The 19,627-nt window shown below is 46.0% G+C and overlaps 1 protein-coding gene across 3 annotated transcripts in view; it reads right to left on the bottom strand.

Moving 5' to 3' along the window:
* Positions 1 to 19,627, bottom strand: part of LOC144829492 (A-kinase anchor protein 17B-like) — an 810,983-nt gene that overhangs the window by 65,590 nt on the left and 725,766 nt on the right. For all 3 annotated transcript variants that reach the window (XM_078688684.1, XM_078688685.1, XM_078688686.1), the window contains one exon: positions 18,216 to 18,450. In XM_078688684.1, the coding sequence (XP_078544810.1) occupies positions 18,216 to 18,450 (235 nt within the window). The remainder of the gene's footprint in view (positions 1 to 18,215; positions 18,451 to 19,627) is intronic.

The raw sequence follows: 19,627 nt of genomic DNA, 5'->3' as shown, positions 1-19,627 counted from the left end.
CATACCTTCCTTTGAAGTTTATTATGTGAGTGCCCAGGCACACGAAGCTCATCACTGGATGGTACCCAAGCCCGGTATGCCTCAACTGGCGGTGGAGGATTGGGTGGCGAATCCCCTTCCACTGAGCAGACTCATACATGGTCTGGCTACGGCCATAGAGACTCCATTTACGACTGTCACATGCACGATAGATGCGTGGCGACGCATAGCTAAAATATTTTGCTGTACCTTACTTCATTCGGCACGAATGCCTTTGACCTACCATCCTAGACTGGTGCTGCTACAGGAGATTGGATTCCGACTCTTATGTCAACGTCTTACAGTGACGACCTGGGGAGACCTTTTTGTGGATGGGCAATTCCGTACCATGGACCTGTTTTTTAAAGATTACCACCCCGCTCAATATTTTTTATTACATACGGCTGCGTCAAGGGATGAGAGAGGTCCTGCCGGACTTTCCCCGGGAGCCTGACAACCTGACTCCATTACACTTTCTGCTAGGTTCGCAAGATGGCTCGCACCTTGTGTCAGGCATATATGGCCATATTAGGGCGCAGCAACAGGGTTTCAAGGGGTCTGCCAGATCACATTGGAGGGTGGATTTGGATATGGAAATCACTGACGAGCAATGGTGCTATTGCTGTAGCATTACGCCCAATATTTCTGCTTGCTGTAGACTCAAAACTATCCACTATCTTTTTTTGCAGAGAATGTTCTATACGCCAGCTAAGAAGTTTAGGTTTAATCTCTCTGATAATGATAGATGTGAGTGCTGCCATACAGAAGGTGCTGGGTTTCTCCACCTGGCGTGGGAATGCCTTACTGTCAGGGATTATTGGATGCAAGTACACGGTGCCCTGGAGGCCATGGTGTGAGGGACCCTGGATGCCAACCCCTTACTCATGTTGCTGGGATATACGATGCACATGCCTAAATCATACCAGAAGTTCCTGGACATTACTCTCTTGCTAGCAAAGAGAAGAGTGGCGTGCAGTTGGGGTCAGGGGAGAGCCCCGAAATTTAAGGAATGGCTTAAGGATGTAATTTATTGTCAGGAACAGAATGCCATTTTTGCTGACACACAACCACTGTCCAGTAGACCTAAAGACATATGGGGACCATTGACCACATATCTTCTATCTCAGGGAGAGACAAATAAGAGTTCACAGCCTGATGTGGTCCCTGAGACGGGTAATGAGGTCTTGGATGATCAAGATATCTCTGACACGTGACTTATGCCATATGTTATAGTAGAATATATGAACTGTGTAAAGAATCCTGATGGTGCTACTGTCATTTCTCATGTACGACTCCCACATCAACTTATTTCCTTTATTGTAATATATGTCTATGTGTGATATGACCCTTCTGTTCCTCCACGGACTGTGACTACATACTATATAATGCTGCTATTGATGCCTTATTACTGATTGACTTGATACGTCTCTATGCATCTGTATACTTCTTCTATTAACTGTTGACTGTGTGATTTCTAGATGTTGATTTATCTTGTGCCGTGTCTATTACTGATTTTGATGGAACGCGTGCCATGATACCCGTGTATAATTATCATTCTATACAAAATATCAAAAATAAATTTTTTAAAAAAAGGACCGCCTAGACAACAACGCACACAACATCAAAGAGCTCTTCAATATCGTGAAAGAACTCTCCAACCCCAGCTCCAACACCAACGACATCCCACCTTCACAAGACCTGTGTGACTCCCTGGCCACCTTCTTTCACCGCAAGATCACCGACATCCACGACAGCTTCAACTGCGACACCCCCACCCCCACCACCAAGACCACCATCCCCGTGACCTCCACCCACGCCAGTCGCCTGACCACCTGGTCCAACGTCAGCGACGAAGACACCATCAAAACCATGAACTCCATCCACTCTGGATCCCCTTCCGACCCGTGCCCTCACCACGTTTTTAACATAGCCAGCACAACCATAGCACCCCACCTCCGGAAAACAATCAACATCTCCTTCGAGATAACATCCTTCCCGGAAAGCTGGAAGCACGCCGAGATCAACGCCCTCCTGAAGAAACCCAAGGCAGACCCCAAGGACTTCAAGAACTTCCGGCCCATCTCCCTGCTCCCGTTCCCGGCAAAAGTGACAGAGAAGATTGTCAACAAACAGCTAACCCGCTACCTCGAAGACAACAACATCCTGGACCCATCACAGTCCGGATTCCGCAGCAACCACAGCACCGAGACCGCCCTCATTGCCGCCGCCGATGACATCAGAATCCTGATGGACAAAGGAGAAACAGCTGCCCTCATCCTCCTGGACCTGTCAGCTGCCTTCGGCGCGGTCTGCCACCGCACCCTATCAGCGCGCCTCCATGACGCCGGAATTCAAGAGAAGGCCCTGGCCTGGACCATATCCTTCCTCTCCGGCAGAACCCAGAGTGTCCGCCTCCCACCCTGCCGCACAAAAACCAACGAGATCATCTGCGGCGTCCCACAGGGATCCTCCCTTAGCCCGACGCTTTTCAACATCTACATGGCACCCCTCGCCCACGTCGCACGACAGCACAACCTCAACATCATCTCCTACGCCGACGACACCCAGTTGATCATATCCCCCACCGAAGACCCTCACACCGCCAACGCCAACCTCCACAGAGGAATGAAGGCTGTCGCCGACTGGATGAAGGACAGCAGACTGAAGCTGAATTCAGACAAGATGGAGGTCCTCATCCTCGGACCCACCCCATCAGCCTGGGACAGCTCCTGGTGGCCCACATCGCTAGGCACAGCCCCGGAACCCACCGACCACGCACGCAAGCTGGGGTTCATCCTCGACTCCACCCTCTCCATGACCAAGCAAGTCAACGCCGTCTCCGTGTTCTGCTTCAACACCCTCTGAATGCTCCGCAGGATCTTCAAATGGATCCCTCCCGACACGAGAAAAACCGTCACCCAGGCCCTCATCACCAGCAGACTCGACTACAGGAACTCCCTCTACTCAGGAACAACAACCAAGCTCCTAAGACGACTACAACGAATCCAGAACGCCTCGGCACGACTGATCCTCGACGTCCCCCGACGCAGCCACATCACACCCCACCTGAGAGGCCTACACTGGCTCCCCGTCAACAAGAGAATCACCTTCAAACTCCTCACCCACGCACACAAAGTGCTGCACAACACCGGACCAACATACCTTAACAACGACTCAGCTTCCACACCCCCACCCGCAACCTCCGCTCTGCCACCCTCGCCCTCGCCACAGGTCCTCGTATCCCGAAAACCACCGCCGGCGGCAGATCCTTCTCCTACCTCGCCGCCAAGACCTGGAATGCTCTCCCTACCAGCCTACGACAGACCTGTTCTGCTGGCCTTCAGAAGACTTCTCAAAACCTGGCTCTTCGATCAGTAGCAGCCCCCCCTATCCAGCGCCTTGCGACCCTCACGGGTATGTAGCGCGCTTTACAAATGCATTGATTGATTGATTGATTGATTGATTGATCCTTCGTGACAACCTTGCCAACATCGGACTCAACCAACTCATCAACACACCGACACACAGGGTTGAGCACACCCTCGACCCCATCTTTGCTGCAGGAACCAGCATCCACTTCAGCCACACAACGCACCCATCTTGGACCGACCACCACTGAGTCCATTTCACCATTGACAAACCCAAAGCACCTAAACCAGCCCCACGCCCGCCTCGAAGGAACTGGAGCAAGGTCACTAAAGAGCAACTGAACTCCACCCTCTCCCGACACAACCACACCGGGGCATCTGACGCAAACACCGTAGCCAGAGAAATCCACACATGGATCTCCAACTGCGCAGATGAGCTCTCCCGCTACGCAACCCCAGCAAACAACGCCCTAGAAAAGCCGCTTGGTTCACCACTGACCTCCAAGAAGCCAGGCGCACCTGCAGACACCTGGAAAAGAACTGGAGGAATACCAAGACAACAGACAGCTACTCCACCTACAAGGATGCCATGACGGACTACCACAACCAAATCAGAATGACCAAAAGGAACTTCATCCATAACAAAATCATCACTAACTCCACCAGCTCCAAGAAACTCTTCAACGTCATCCAGGAATTCACCAACGCACGCAGCTAAGTCGCAGACATCACCCCGTCCCAAGACTTCTGTGACAAACTCGGAACCTACTTCCACCTCAAGATCAGAACAGTCTACGACAGCTTCACTGACCACCCACAAGACACGTCAGCCGGCCCAATGTCTCCCCAAGATGCCAGCCAGCCCACCATCTCCAACCAGTTACGACCATGGACACCGCAGCAACCATGAGGGACATCCACTTGGGGGCTCCCACCAACCCCTGCCCCCGCACATCTACCACAGAGCTGCAGACACCATCGCACCCCAAATGAAACACACCATCAACACCACCTTCAAAACAGGCACCTTCCCAGATGAATAGACGCATGCCAAAGTCAGGGCCCTGCTCAAGAAGCCCACGGCCGACCCCACCAACCTCAAAAACTACTGGCCCATCTTGCTGCTCCCCTTCGCAGCCAAAGTGGCAGAGAAAACAGTCAACAGCGAACTGACACGATTCGTCGAAGAACACGCTGTCCTTGACTCATCCCAGTCTCGATTCAGAGCCAACCACAGCACCGAGACCGCCCTACTCACCGCCACAGATGACATCCACACCCTCCTAGTCCAAGGCCACTCTGCGGCCCTCATCCTCCTCGACCTATCTGCAGCCTTTGACAGAGTCTCTCACCGCACACTAATCACCAGTCTTCACGTCGCCGGCATACAAGGAACTGGCCTAGACTGGATCCGCTCGTTCCTCACCGGAAGAAGCCAAAGGATCAGACTACCACCCTTCCTCTCTGCCGCCATGGACATCACCTGCGGAGTCCCACAGGAGTCATCTCTGAGCCCAGCCCTTTTCAACATCTACATAGCCCCCCTCGCAGACATCGTCCGACAACACGGCCTAAACAACGTATCCTATGCCTACGACACCCAGCTCATCCTCTCCCTCACAAAATACCCCACCACTGCAAAACTCAACTTTCAGAGAGGAATGCAAGAAAGTGGCAGTCTGGATGACCAACAGCTGCCTAAAACTCAATGCAGAGAAGACAGAAGTCCTCGTCCTTGGAAACACCCCCTCAGCCTGGGACAACACCTGGTGGCCCATCGCCCTCGGAAGCCCACCTACCCCCTCAAATCACACCAGGAACCTCGGCATTGTACTCGATTCATCACTCTCCAGGAACTGACAGGTCAAAGCATTCACCTCCAGCTGTTTCAACGCCCTCTGCATCCTCCGAAAAACCTTCAAATTGATCCCTTCAGAATTGAGGAAAACAGTTACCCACGCACTCATCACCAGCAAACTCGACTATGGCAACACACTCTACGCGGGCATCAACAAGTCCCTACTGCGCAAACTGCAAACAATACAGAACACCTCAGTCAGACTTGTCTTTGGCATCCCCCAGCACGAACACATCAGTCAACACCTGCGGCGACTCCACTGGCTCCCTGTGGAGAAGAGTCACCTTCAAAATCCTCACTCACGCCTACAAATGCCTGCACAACAACGGAACCAAGTACCTCAACCACAGAATAAACTTCCACGTACGCAAAAGAAACCTGCGATCATCCAACCTCGCACTGGCTGAAACCCCGTGCATCCATAGAGCCAGATCAGGCGGAAGATCGTTCTCCCACATCGCAGCCAAGACCTGGAACGAGCTACTGGCAGACATCAGACACGCCCCTCCCTGAACACCTTCAGGAAGACTCGAATAGAAATGGGGGTGCACAACTTAAGAAGTTCAGAAAGGCAGGAAGTATGTGAAAATATCTCTTCTTTATTTAGTCAAGTTGTTTCAATTAAAAACAAGTTGCATCAAAAATCAGCCAACGCGTTTCGCTCCCACACTGAGAGCTTCCTCAGGGCAAGAGAAAAAAGGAACTTCAATCGGTCTGTTACCACGAGAACAGAGTGCAGCTGTTAGAATTGCAAGTGCAGTTAAAGGTCGCAAAGCAGATGATATTGGAGCCTGAAGTTGTCCCAAAGGTTTTGAGGGTCATGTGAAACCAATTCTTATAGTTGAAACAAGTGTATAGTGGGGCAAAGATCCTGTAATCGCCAGTTCCACGCCTCTCAAAGTCCGATTTAGAGCTTCAAGGGAAAAGGTTCAACGTCTGACTGATGCACAACGCATCCAATATTTTTTTTTCTTAATTGTTCCTGACACACAGGGACCCCCAGGCAGCTCTAATATAGGGTCCGAGATTCGATCTGAGGAAGCTCTCAGTGTGGGAGCGAAATGCGTTGGCTGATTTTTTGATGCAACTCTAGTTTCTGCTTTAGCGCTGGGATGCTCCCGGGTAGCCATGCGCTATATAAAAGCCATTTCATTCATTCATTCACTGCCGCGGAATACCTTGCACGAACAATATCCGACCATAACCCATTTGTTCTGTCCTTACAATGGGGACACCCTCTGTCAGCGATTCCTACTTGGCGACTTTGCCCGGACACCCTGGATGACCAAGTCTTCTGAGAGGAGATCAGGGGAGAAATAGTCACTACTCTGCGGCCAATGAAGGACGGCCACCTCGACGAACGCGGAGTGAAACACCTTCAAGGTGGTCCTGAGGGGCCAGTGTATAACGCTTACCACGGATGTCAGGTGTGTCCTCCTGGGAGAAGTAGCATAGGCAACCCTTAGAGAGCTAGCACGCAGAAGATCAAGGCACTCAGAGCTGCAGCAGGCACTCTTAGAGGCCAATGAGGAAGTGGCAAGGCAGACAGAAAGACTTAGATGTTTTGAATATAAGAAATATTTAGAGCGCACCCTTGCTGAGTGGGACAAGTTGGGTCACTTCTTGCATGGCTGGCGAACCGGTGAGTAGGAGCTTGTCCCTAGTTGAAATCGAGGACGAGGAAGGGGTTAGGCATTACACGCAGACAACAATTAATGAGATCTTTGCCAGTTATTACGTGAAGCTGTATAGGAAATCGCGAGAAGACAACTCCACAGACACAAGGGAGTACCATGCAGACCTGGGGATGGCGCAGGTAACTCCTAGAATGGCAGAGGAGCTGGGAACGGAGAGAAGATGGCTGCCGGGACAGAGCCCTAAACGGGAGCTCCCGGGCCTCGGGATCAACTCTGTTTAATGTCCCGTACTGGCCCGACCCCACCGATGCTAACGGCAGCGGCATGGCTCCTGAGTACCTGCTCACCTCTTTGGTCCCATTGATTGCTCCCTGAAGTGGTGGCTGACCCCTCCACAGTTGAGTGGGCTCTGGACCCTCGTCGGAGCCTCTTCTGGCTGCAGAACCGGCTCCAGACATGCGGCGCACCTGAGGAGGTGAAGCAGAAGGTGAGGATCCTCAGTGGGGTCCCAGCCTGATCGAGGAGGGCACCCTGATACGCGACCGAAACAAGACCGCGACCAGGAGCTCGACCTGAGTTCCGTGCGCGCAGAGCCTCGTGGAGTGCAGCGCAACAAAGAGTTGAGCTTAGGGGCCGCCGGAGCCAGCCGGTGAGTGGAGATGCCGTGGTGAAAATCGGCACCGAAGGCTTGGGGGACAACAGGACCGGGGCTCTCCAGAGGCACCTGCATGAGTTAGAAAGCCCCCGAGTGGCCTGCCCGATTTCAAAATGGCGGCCGCTGGGATAAATACAGGCATCAATACCTCCGTGGGTGCCAGGGACGGCGTGCGAGGTGGATGATGCGAAGGAGGGAAGAAGCAGCTACAGGACTGGGGACCAGAGGGGACAACAAGGGCAGATCAATCCTCTCCAAAGGTGTGAGCTGTCCCCCTTTAGACTCTCAGGGCAATTGAACTCAATAGTCTCCGTGAGCCATTTTTGTGAAACACCCCTGACCCCAAAATGGCATCTGCAGAAGATCGCCGCCAGGGGACAAAAACAATCACCCTAAGGGAGGCCCCTTTAGCATCTCCAGCCTAGAGGCAGCATCATTGTTTGAAATAGCAGCAACAGCTCAGGCCTCAAAGGAAGTCCTTGTTTAGCGCCACATGCAACCGAGAGCGATTCTGGATGCCCCCCGCCTGATCCTATCATGGCGACCGTCTCTCCCCCTGGCACCAGTGACCAAACTCGCATTTCCCCTACTACAGTGAGGATCTTTCTCTACCAGCCCGGCTGTCCCTAAAATGGCCTCCATAAGTGTGCCCTTGTCCAAAGCACTCCTACTCCCCTTGTTGAGGATGGATCCAGCGTTTATGCCCTGGAGTGTCAGAGACCCCTCTGCAAGAGTCCACAGCGACAAGGGAATCACACATAACGGAGGACTGGGAAAGATCCCCTTACTCCTGGGAGGCGTCAACAACCCAGCCGGACGTCAGACAATGTTACTTCCTCGTCTCCATGCTGTGCCTCCTACCCCTTTCCCCACCTCTTCCCTCCTTCATTCTTTGTCTACCTCTCCTATCCCTTTCCCCTATCCCCTGAATTTCTCTCCCTGCCTGCTTTGTTTACCCTTTTGCCTATGCTATGCTTTTATAACTCATGTAACTATGCTTCAGCAACTGATGTAACTGTGTAACCATGTTCTGAAACAATGTTTTTCCTCATGTAAAGCGCTCTGATACCTCCGGGTCTAGCCAGCGGTATATAAATCTTTTCAAATAAATAAATAACTAAATAAATCATGCAACGACAAGTGCGATTTCCAATTGGGAGTATAGCTAGGAATAAGACCCCGGGCACAGACAGCCTGCCTGTCGAGTTCTATGCAACCTATGCAGAAGAGTTGGCACCCTGATTGGTCACAATGTACCAGGAGGCCCGGGAAGAGGGAGTATTGCCAGAGAGTGCTAGGAAGGCCCTTATTGAACCAGTGCCCAAACCTGGAAAAGAACAGCATGACTATACGACATAAAGGCCACTATCCATGCTGAACATGGACTACAAAATCCTAAGCAAAATCCTCGCAATGTGTCTTCTCCCCCACATGCCAGGGCTGGTCCATGCAGACCAGGCAGGGTTCATCCAGGGGCAGAATACGGCCATTAACATTAGGCGACTAATGGCCATAATGGATTCCGACAGATATGACAAACGGGAAGCGGCAGTGAATAATATTGAGAATGATTTTGATAGCCTTGAGTGGCCTTATCTCTATGAAGTCCTTGCTAAAATGGGATTGGGAAGAGGTTTTCTGGAATGAGTACGGCTGCTGTACGCGTCCCCTACGGCTTCGGTGCGTACGGGTAAGACCATCTCACCCAGGCAGGGAGTGGGGCACAAGGCAGGGATGCCCCCTCTCCCCGCTCCTGTCCGCACTGGCCATGGAGCCCCTGGCGTGCAGGGCCAGGAGTGGACAAGATTTTACCAGCTTAAGGGCAGGTGCGGAGCAACATGTTATAGCTTTATACGCGGACAACCTCTTACTTTTCCTCAGCAATACGGCGGATGAACTGAGAGTAGCAAGGAACGTGCTGGCCAGCTTTGGTACCGTGTCTGGCCTCAAAGTCAACTGGCGGAAATCCAGTTTGTACCCTCTTGCGCCCAACACCCCCACCCCGCCACCTGAATTGGAGCACCTGAAATGGGAATCTAGCTGCCTGCAGTACCTTGGAGTCAAACTATACCATGGAGTGGCAGACTTATTAGAGGGCAATGTGGGTAGAGCGATCAGATCAGTGAAGTCTGCAATGGACTTCTGGGGAACTCTACCGCTGTCTGTGGCTGGGTGGGTAGCCGTTTTGAAGATGATGGCACCTCTGCGCCTATTATGCTACTTTGGTGCCCTCCTGGTGTGGATCCCACGAGCCACATTCAAAGATCTTGACATAACAATCACGTCATTCATCTGGGGGGTGGGGCGTCGGAGAGAAGCTTTGACCGTGCGGCGCTCCACGGCAGAGGGGGGCTTAGGGGTTCCTGATTTTGAGGGCTATTACATAGCTGCTCAGCTGTACTGGCTGATTCGGTGGCTGGCGGAGGATCATGACCCGGGGCGGGAGCAGTGCCTAGATGCGCCGAATACTGCAACTCTTGCGAAGATACTGCTACGAGTGCGGCGGAACACATCCGAAGACACAACGGAGACAAGGTTGTGGTGCGTTGTTGAGCTAGATACTTGTGACGAGTAGGTGCCAAGACCTCCTATTCCCCAGATATACCCATCACACGGCTGTGCTATCTGCCAAAGAGGGAGTACTGGGCAGGATTAAAGGACTGGGTAGAGGCAGGTCTGAAAGTGATGGGGGACCTGTACCTAGACTCCACACTACTACCCTTTGACGAACTACGGGCCGCGTATGACTTGCTGGGAGGCCACTTCTTGAAACATGGGGCCCTCACTAGAGGGATTGGCTTCCACTGGGGACTGGGAGGTACGGAGCCGCGGGCACTAGCAGGATGCAGATATGTGGCGCTGTCTGTGGGGAGGATTAAAACAGTATCTTGCTCTACAAGGCCAAGGGACAAGACATGCAACAACCACTAGAGCGCTTGCGACTAAAATGGGAAGAGGTCGTGGGTAAACAGATACCAGAGGTGGAGTGGGATAGGACCCTAGAGCGAACCCAGAAGACATCCAGAAATGCGTGCTTTAAATAATTAATTTTATGTCTTGCATAGAGCGTACTTCACCATGTTCTGAATCAGGAGATACTTGGCACGGACACAGCTGCGAGTCCACGGTGTGGAGAGAGAGAGGCACACATAATCCACATGTTCTAGAACAGCCCCACATCGCAACCCTTTTGGGAGGAATTAAGACAAGTAGTAGGTAATCTCACTGATAAAGAGCCCCCGCGCGTTCATGAGCACTTCCTGTTAGGGTGGTTCCCACATACGGCCAAGAATAAGATGACTGGGAAGTTCCAGGACCTGGCCTCTGCGCTCGCTAAAAGAGAGATAGCCAGTAATTGGAAAGCACCGGGGAGGAGGGGCTGGATTACTTCCTGGTAAAAAGAACTCGAGAAATGGGCAGGAGCTGAAGGCAGGTTATTGCTCAGAGAATCAAACCTTCACACACAATATTAATAGGATTGATTATTGAAAACCTGAACACACTAGAAGGTTTATTGATGAAAGACTAATCAGTGATAATTTTTGGATCGTAATAGAAAGATATAGATACAGATGATCCATTTGGTTAAATAAGAAAAGCAGGATTGTTTATGGAGGAAGATTAGGACTTTTTTAGCATTGCTCGGACCCTGATGATGTCCCGTGAGGGACGAAACGCGTAGGCTGTGGAGTGTGCATTGTGCATTTTATGATTTATTTTGTGACATGTCATTTGAAGAAATCTTCTGAATGAAAAGAAAGAAAAATATATAACAAACATCATATATTAATAAAGGACTGGACTCAGTCATTGAAAATAAAAGAAGCTTGCATTGGAACTGGATTATTCATGGACTTCAGTATTTGATTGCTAAGACTTAGATTACATCAGTGCTCCTTCTGTATGGTGTTTTTTATATTGCTCAGAGAACCAGCAGGGGATAGGCGCAATAGATAGGGCCAGAGCGTGGGAAGGACTAGTGAGCAAGCTGATAGCCGGCAGGCAGGACAATGGTAGTGGGGCAAGCACTCTGCAACTAGCAGCACTAGAACACGGGAGCAGGTGAGGAGAAAACCAAATATGGCCATGGCCAACCATCCGACACATATAGAGACTGGAAGCCTGACTCATGGGAACCCAATAACACGCAGGATTGTAAATATCCACGTAATGCAACTCAAGGGGAGGAGGAAGACGTTTCTGTTAAATGGGTACGTTAAGTTAAGCCACCAGGGTGTCAAAAAATGTGTGTAATGTGTGCAACACGTTTGATCTATGACATGACCATTGAGCAATGTATTTGTATACTGACTATGTATTGAAAATCAATAAAATCTGGTTGAAAAAAAAATATCATCTCTATCATAACCGAAAATTAAGCAAACTTCTGCGCAACTGTTTCGAATTACTCAGTGGTGGTGTAGGGAAATGTTCTCATTGTGTGCAGTTAAACACAGCACAGGAAGTACTTGCTTTATGCAGGAAATGATGACCGTTATGTTGGAAACTGAACATTTCATCAAATTAGATGTACCTTTGTACAGTTCATCAGAAGAAAACACAGTAGAATGACCAAGAGCTTCTAGCATTTCATGCACTGTGCCAACATACCAATCATAGACAATACTAAGGGTGATGATGTCATTCAATGATAATCTAAACAAATGTGGAATTTGTAAAGGTTTTGTAGGACCATACACATCATATGATACCCTATCCCAAACAATCCTTTATGTGATGAAGAATGTAGTTACTAAACAAGGTTTACCAGTTGTACAGCAGACAATTCTGTGAGATAGTGTCTAATTAGAAGCAAGAAAAAGACTGTCACAAACCCAATCCACAAGGATGAGGAAGAGTAACGCAATTGTAATCCACAGGTGTAGCCATGGAGAAACAAAGTTTGTGCTTTTCAACCAAGGATAGAAAACTCGCAGTGTCATCCATAGTGGTAGAGATGGAGGTGCTGGTGGCTCAGATGAATCAGAGGAAAAGTCATCAAAGTCAATGAAGTAGCCAGAGGCAGTTCGACCTATTTTTGACATCTCTGCAGGTTTTGTAGAACTGGGAGATGACTCAATCTGTTAAACACTGGCGTAAAAAGCATTTGTGTCAGGATTCCGAATTGAAATCTGTGTTTCTCTACAAGTCGATTGTCTAGTAGCTGTTGCAGTAACAGGTAGAAGGAATACCTCATTGTTTTTTTCTGCTATCCTCATCTGGGGAGAGGAAGCTTCTTCAGATATTAAAGCTTCCATAAGAACTTCCTTTCATCAGACCAATCGTGACAAATCTGTTGTTTCTGCAGCCGGCAAGAGGTGGAAGAAGTACCTTTCTGGTACCTTCAATGGCCAGGCACAGGAGCTCTGTAGGATGACCCAAAGTATTTCTTTTTTTTTTTTTTTGAGAGTTCATAATGTTACAAACATATGATAATATCATGTATAAATACATATTCAAAAAGCTATTGCGATCAAAACAATTGGCATGATTCAAAAGTAAGTATCCAACAATGCAATCACAATAATCCTATGATACAGAAAAAGGATCATATTAATTTAAAGTGCAAAGTGCCAAATTGAAATATATAAATACATGTATCTTCCATCTTTTTATCCCTGATACTACAAGAGTACAGATAAAGATCACATTAAAAATAAAGTGCAGAGTGCTATCTAAGAGTAGGTACATACATATTATGATTCAAACACACTCCAATATTTCTCATACTTTCTTACTGCTCCAGATCTTATTGCATATTTCTTTACCAGCTCTTGTATTTTAGACAATTTTGCTCTCCATGCATTAAAAGTAGGTACTTTCTCTGTTCTCCAGAGTGGCAGGATTAGAGATATTGCTATTAACGCTGCAATGAACAAGCATTCCTCATGTGCGGAGATAACAGGCGAGCAACCCAAAACTGCAATAGATGCATCAATTGAGATTTGGGGGTCTATTGTAAATCTAAGATATTTCTCGATCTCCTCCCACAGATTTTGAATTTTTGGGCACTCCCAAATGATATGCGTCCAAGTGCCTTTCTCTGTACAGCGAAAGCATTTATCCTCAATTTGCAGGTATATTCTATGGAGAAAAGAGGGTGTTCCATAAATCAGCCATTTCGAATAGTATTGCATGCGTTAAAAATTCGCCCCTCTGAATATAACTGCATTAAACTTATTTAGCCTGTTCCAGGTTGGTTTAACAATCTGTACATCTTCCCTTTTCTTCCATCTATCCATAATTTTTTCATATAATAAAAGAGATTTATTCTCATCAAAGATTTTAATCCAGTTGCTGATCTTCCGTTGTGTGGGGCAGTTAAGGGCTTCACTAATGCTAGTTTTATAACACAAATTTTTCCATGTTTAGCTTTTCCAATACAGATTTTAATCTAGTAAAAGACCATTTCAAAATTGTGTTGGAATGATGAAACCCCATTTCAATATCTGCCCAGGTTTTCGAGCAACTCCCCTTGATAAAATCCTGGATCTGATCATACCCATTTTCTCCCCACAATCTTAGTATATTATTCCCAAAAATACCTGTTCGAAAGCCTTGTTGAATTATTAATTCTTGAGATATTGTAATGTGGTAAAAGCTGTTTTTTTTGTTTAAATAACCATTGTAAGATCTTGTAATGTACTTTCTTAGGGTACTTGGTCACTCTTGTAGGGTCGATGATGTTGTATTCCCTTAGGATATTTTTCATAAAAAAGTTATCTGCCTCTTGAGGATCTAAAAAAAAGAATCAAACTGTGATGTGCAAATGTCGCGAAATAATAGTTTCTAATATTCGGAAGAGATAATCCTCCTTCTGCATCAGGATAATTTAAAGTGCTAAGTGCCAATCTTGGTACCTTATTTGCCCATAAGAAAGAAGAAAACATACTGTCTACCTGTATTGCACATGGAGCTGCACTAAAAAGAAAATTAAAAAGTGGAAGGATGGACATTCGAATTAACGCAACTCTCCCTATTATTGATAACGAGAGCTGATTCCATCATGCTAGCTGAGAGCTCACCTTTTTCAGTAGTGGAATATAATTTAGGGAAAAAAGATCTTCTACTTTCTCTGTTACATAAATCCCTAAATACCTCTTTGGACGGGTGTTATACGTCTGTCTGAACTCTGATAGGAGGGAATTCACATCACAGTTGCATAGTATGATTTCTGTTTTGGTCTTATTTATTTCATACCCTCCTATCTTTTGGAAGTCTTCAAAGACTCTCATAACTTTCACCTGAGTGGCTATCTTTGAGTTCAGAGAAAGAACAATATCGTCGGCGTAGAGTTTTGTGTTCGTCACTCCTTTAACCCCTTCGATGCTCATGACGAGCTGAGCTCGTCATGACCACACCCATTAACATTATGGCCCAGCACAGCAGAGGAATATCTGCAGCATCCATGGTGTTAACCGGGACCGTGTGGGCTCTTTTCTTCCTAATTGCGATTGCTAATGGCTCTATAAATAGAGCAAATAAGATTGGGGAAAGGGGACAGCCTTGCCTGGTGCCTCTATTTATTTGGCATGTCCCTATATTAAGAGAGTTGATTAAAATTTGCGCCTGGGAATTCATATAAAGTTGTTTTAATAAAAAAATTAACTCATTTGGGAAACCAAACCTTTCCAAAATCACAAAAAGACAATTCCACGAGACAAGATCAAATGCTTTTTCGGCATCTAAAAACCAGATCTGTGCCTCAATCTTATTGACATTAAAACCAATCTAGTGCCTCCATTAAAAACATTGTATTAGTATAAAGCTGTCTTCCTGCTATGAAATTATTTCTTGTCCACAATTTTCTCCCTGACCAGATCCCCAATCTTTGGGATCCAACCAGGGGTTGCAGACTATTCCTTCACTTCACTAGTGGCGGTGCATTTTACTTGAACTATGCTTTGTTTGTCCCGGAAGTTGTTCAGTTTCCGTAAAACAGCCCGATATTAATTTATGTTCAGCTGCCACTGTGCCAGTCTCCCCTGGGGGCACTTCATTTTTGTTGAACTAGCACAAGGCCATGTTATAAACTGTTATATCAGTAAAGGAAAAATATGGTAGGCAGATATTTTTAATAATCCGATTTCATGTTTACATTGCCTTTTTATTTTTTAATGGATTGGATTGTACTTTATTACTTGTAATGAAATGAAATTGAACATATTTTATATTTGTACAACTGCTGTTATGGATTTTTTTTCATGACTCCGAATACAGCGATATATGACTATGACTTACTGCAATGCACACATAACAAAGGTTGTATTGCACCCTGCTTGCACGACAACAAGTGTGTATTTTGTACCACTGGTAAGATCGGCATACACTGCAGTGAAGTCTTACTCTGTGCATACCAGTTTACTGCTGTCCATGACTATTGGCGCTTAGGCCTGTTTTGATGCACTTGTTAACATCATATGCTGCCATTTCTGTGCAGTATGTGACAAAAAATGTGTTAAAATACTTGAAACAAATCGACAAATGAATGATTCGAAAAGTGTGTGGAATAATTTTATTGGTTAACCTTGGTAAGATGTGAATTTAAGAAATTTACAAGTTGTTTGGGACAATATCTTGATTAGGTCAGGTGGGAGGTAAGGATAAAGTAAGGTGAGGCCAAAATGATAAAAATCTTGATTGTAGAACTGGACCTAAGAGAGATGTGGAGACAGGAACCCCGAAAATACTACTTTTGGTTGTATAGTTACTGCTCTTACATACATATTGACTCTCTTTTTGTATCCAGCTTACTTCTGTATAATATGTCAGAAACCAATATTGCAGCATTACAAACTCTGGCCACTCTCAAGTACAATAATGTCTATGTTACAAACAATGAAAACAAAGGAAATTGACATTAATCATTTAGATCGGGTGCTGTACAGTACATAAAACAAAACAGCAGAAACAGATTAAACATATTTTGATATAAATGGTGGTAGAGCAATTTCCCAGGATATGACAGGAAATGTCTTTAAATGGGTCAGTCAGAATGCGGAGGGTTATAACTCAAGATACTGATTAAAAAATACACCAAACTCTGAAGAGATAGAATAAATGCATGCGAACAGTAGGGCCAACCCCACATTACATATACTAAAACAAACAGGAGGGGATCTAAGTGAATGGAGTTTTGGTACTTATGCCAAAGGTAAGAATTTACAGATTATGGGTCTGATTCACAGTTAACGTACAATTTTGAGTACATTTACTGCTTTACGGTATTCACAAATTCCAAATTTAAATATAATTTTTTTTTAAGTTACATGTCTCTTCTTCCAGAGTATAGCAATTGGTTTACTCTTGAGTTGGCGATGTCCCTCCCTACACCACTCTTACTCCTCCCTATCCCCATTTGAAGTAAGTATGTCCCTTTTTACAACCATTCCAACCAGTTCCACACACATTTCCCACTAAAATGTATACTTATGTATGCAGAGGCTCCACGGTCAGGGTGGAGAACTCCGCACACATATGTATAGGCAATTGCGGAGGCATAAACTCATCACGTAATTTGTGAATTGTAATTGGTGGTCCAAAGTGCAGTTTGTGAATCAGGCACTCAATGTGGAAAAATGCACTACATAGAACAAATTCACTCTCACTAAGGAAAGACAAAATTAGAGACTTATAGACTTTTTACAATATTTGCACACTGCTCAGGATTCAGATGTGTCCAAACAGGAACCGTCCTAAGATATTTAGGTAAAGAGCCAACTAAGAGGCTCAACAGCAGAAATTAGAGGATGCCTCACAAGCTCAGAAGACATAGGCTATGACAATTCTTAAATTGAATACAATCTGAGGATGATGAGTTTGGTGGTGTCTTTTAACTAACCTTTTTGGTGAACCCACTGACAAACCTTTTCAGCACTTTTGCCCTGAGAGAAATAGTGCAACAAACAACAACGTAATAGGAGGAATACTGGGATTAATCCCAGCCACTGGCAGTTGCTTGGGTTGCATTGTGGCCAAACATTTTAAGTCACTATGCCAGTCTAGACAGCGACCAGCCATAAGCAAACCGGCTTTTATCCTGCTCAAAACAGGAACACAAGCAACTCCAGGCTGATTTCAACTTGCTTATGAGTCATCATTGAGGTATAACAGGGAGCTGTTTGGAAGCAGGAGTATGTAGGTGGAACTGTAAATGTACAATGCATGTTAACCCCTTCCATGCTGGTGATGAACCCCAGCCGCCATGCTCTGCTGTGCTCGTGTGCGGATGACGGCTGGGGTTCGTCACGGCCCCGCCCTGTTCGTTTGTTTACCGCACAGCGGCGGAAACGGGCCAGCATCGAAGGGGTTAACATACTGTGCTTCTGCTTAGTGAAAAGTTAGTTTATTTTGCCTTATTTGTTGACCGACAGCAACATTTTCAAACAAAAAGAAATTTCTCAAAAAGTACCCTCAAAATAGTGAAACTTTGTGTTACACTTATAAAGCTGAATGTTGGTTTTACAGCATATGGAAGGGCCTAATAACATGCATGATGTTTCATTTATTGGTCTTGTGTGCGCTATTTGTCTTCTTTGCAACACTGAAAATTGTACATTCAGAAATAAAGCCAGACTCAAAAACATATGCTAACAACTAATACATTTAGTTCATATACATGCCTACGCAGGAAATGGTGGACACTGACTTAAGTTAGTTGTTACTAAAATGATTCTTACTTGCACTTTCTCCAAAAGTGTTGTAAGGAGTTTCATGGATTCCACTCTTCTCTGGGCCAATACAAGTTTCCTTTCTTCCCATTCCGCTGTGCCGTCTATCCACAAATCTTCCACTTCACTATGGCATACGGTTTCACTAGGTTTTTCCTCTAGGTCTTTCTCCTGTTGTGTTTTACATTCATTTTGAGTCTCCTGAGTCTCTTCACATGCAGTTCTTTCTTCATCATTTCCTTTTCTAAGCAAATAAAGCAAAGTTTTTGTTTCACATGCAATCATTCACCTGTGCAAGTCATTTTGCTGCACAGCCCCTACAAGCATAAGAAAGTATTTAAGCTTTGTTAGTGCTATAAAACCTTGCTGTTTGTGTCTCTCTTGCTTTACCTGTCATTGTACCTTGTTATGGGTGTTTGGCAATCCCATCTTCAATGTTCATTTTAAACATCATTCCACCACTGTACTTTGGTCTGAGGTACTGTTGTGGGACTGTAGTGGGTCAGAACAGAAAGCACTACAACACAACCCTTCCTCTCATCAGCAGATTATAAGACAATGATTTGCAATAGGTCTTGCATTTGCGAGAGTTTGAGCTTTTGGAATTGCAAATGACGATGCCCTTTTATTATTTGTTTTGAAAAACTGCAAGTGGTGCGTAAACACACACTTTGTACTTATTGACCCTGCTTACAAGAAGCAAGGCTGGAGATAACAGCGCCTTTTTTAATGGCAACCTTGCTTCTCGTAAGCAAGGTCCAGAAGTACAAAGTGGGTGTTTACGCACCACTTTCAGGTTTTCAAAACACAAATAAAAAGCATTTTCCTTACAATGCCAGTAGCTCAAACTCTTGCAAATGCGAGACCTATTGCATTGCAAATGTTTTTTGTTTTTTTATGTTTGACTGTTGTTTTACCACTGACTGCTCCCCCTGAAACCTTTGTCCCAATTCACAAAGGGGAAGTTGTCCAAAGGGAACACCATCTCTTTTGAGAATTAGTTACCGCACTAGCTTGGGGGGTCGGCAACTTTTCTCTGGCTTGTGACTGCTACTGCGGTTGTAAACCATTAATACATATAGATGGATATCGCATTCTGGAAGGGCCTGCCACAATATGCCCCTTCTAAACTACCATTTGTAATCCATTTCTAAACTCATTTTTGGAATCAGTAATTGTAATAAAACTTTGCAGACTCCTAAAATATGCTTAGTACATAGTGCACAAATGTGGCACAGTGCAGGGTTTACGACTGCTGTTTTCTTTATCTAGAGGCCCCAAGTGCAATGCAAACTACATGGCTGCACTGGAATTCATTGTATTCCTTATTCCCAATGTTAAAGATAAAGCAATTAAGTATTGGATTTACATGTAAATATCACTTTCGTCTTCTGACCGTGCTTTATAAAGCATTAATATTG

This window comes from Lissotriton helveticus, chromosome 4_1 (genome assembly GCF_964261635.1).
Source record: "Lissotriton helveticus chromosome 4_1, aLisHel1.1, whole genome shotgun sequence".
NCBI classification, from domain to species: Eukaryota; Metazoa; Chordata; class Amphibia; order Caudata; family Salamandridae; genus Lissotriton; species Lissotriton helveticus.
Note: the sequence above shows the minus strand (reverse complement) of the source record. Positions and strands in the feature narration are given on the sequence as shown.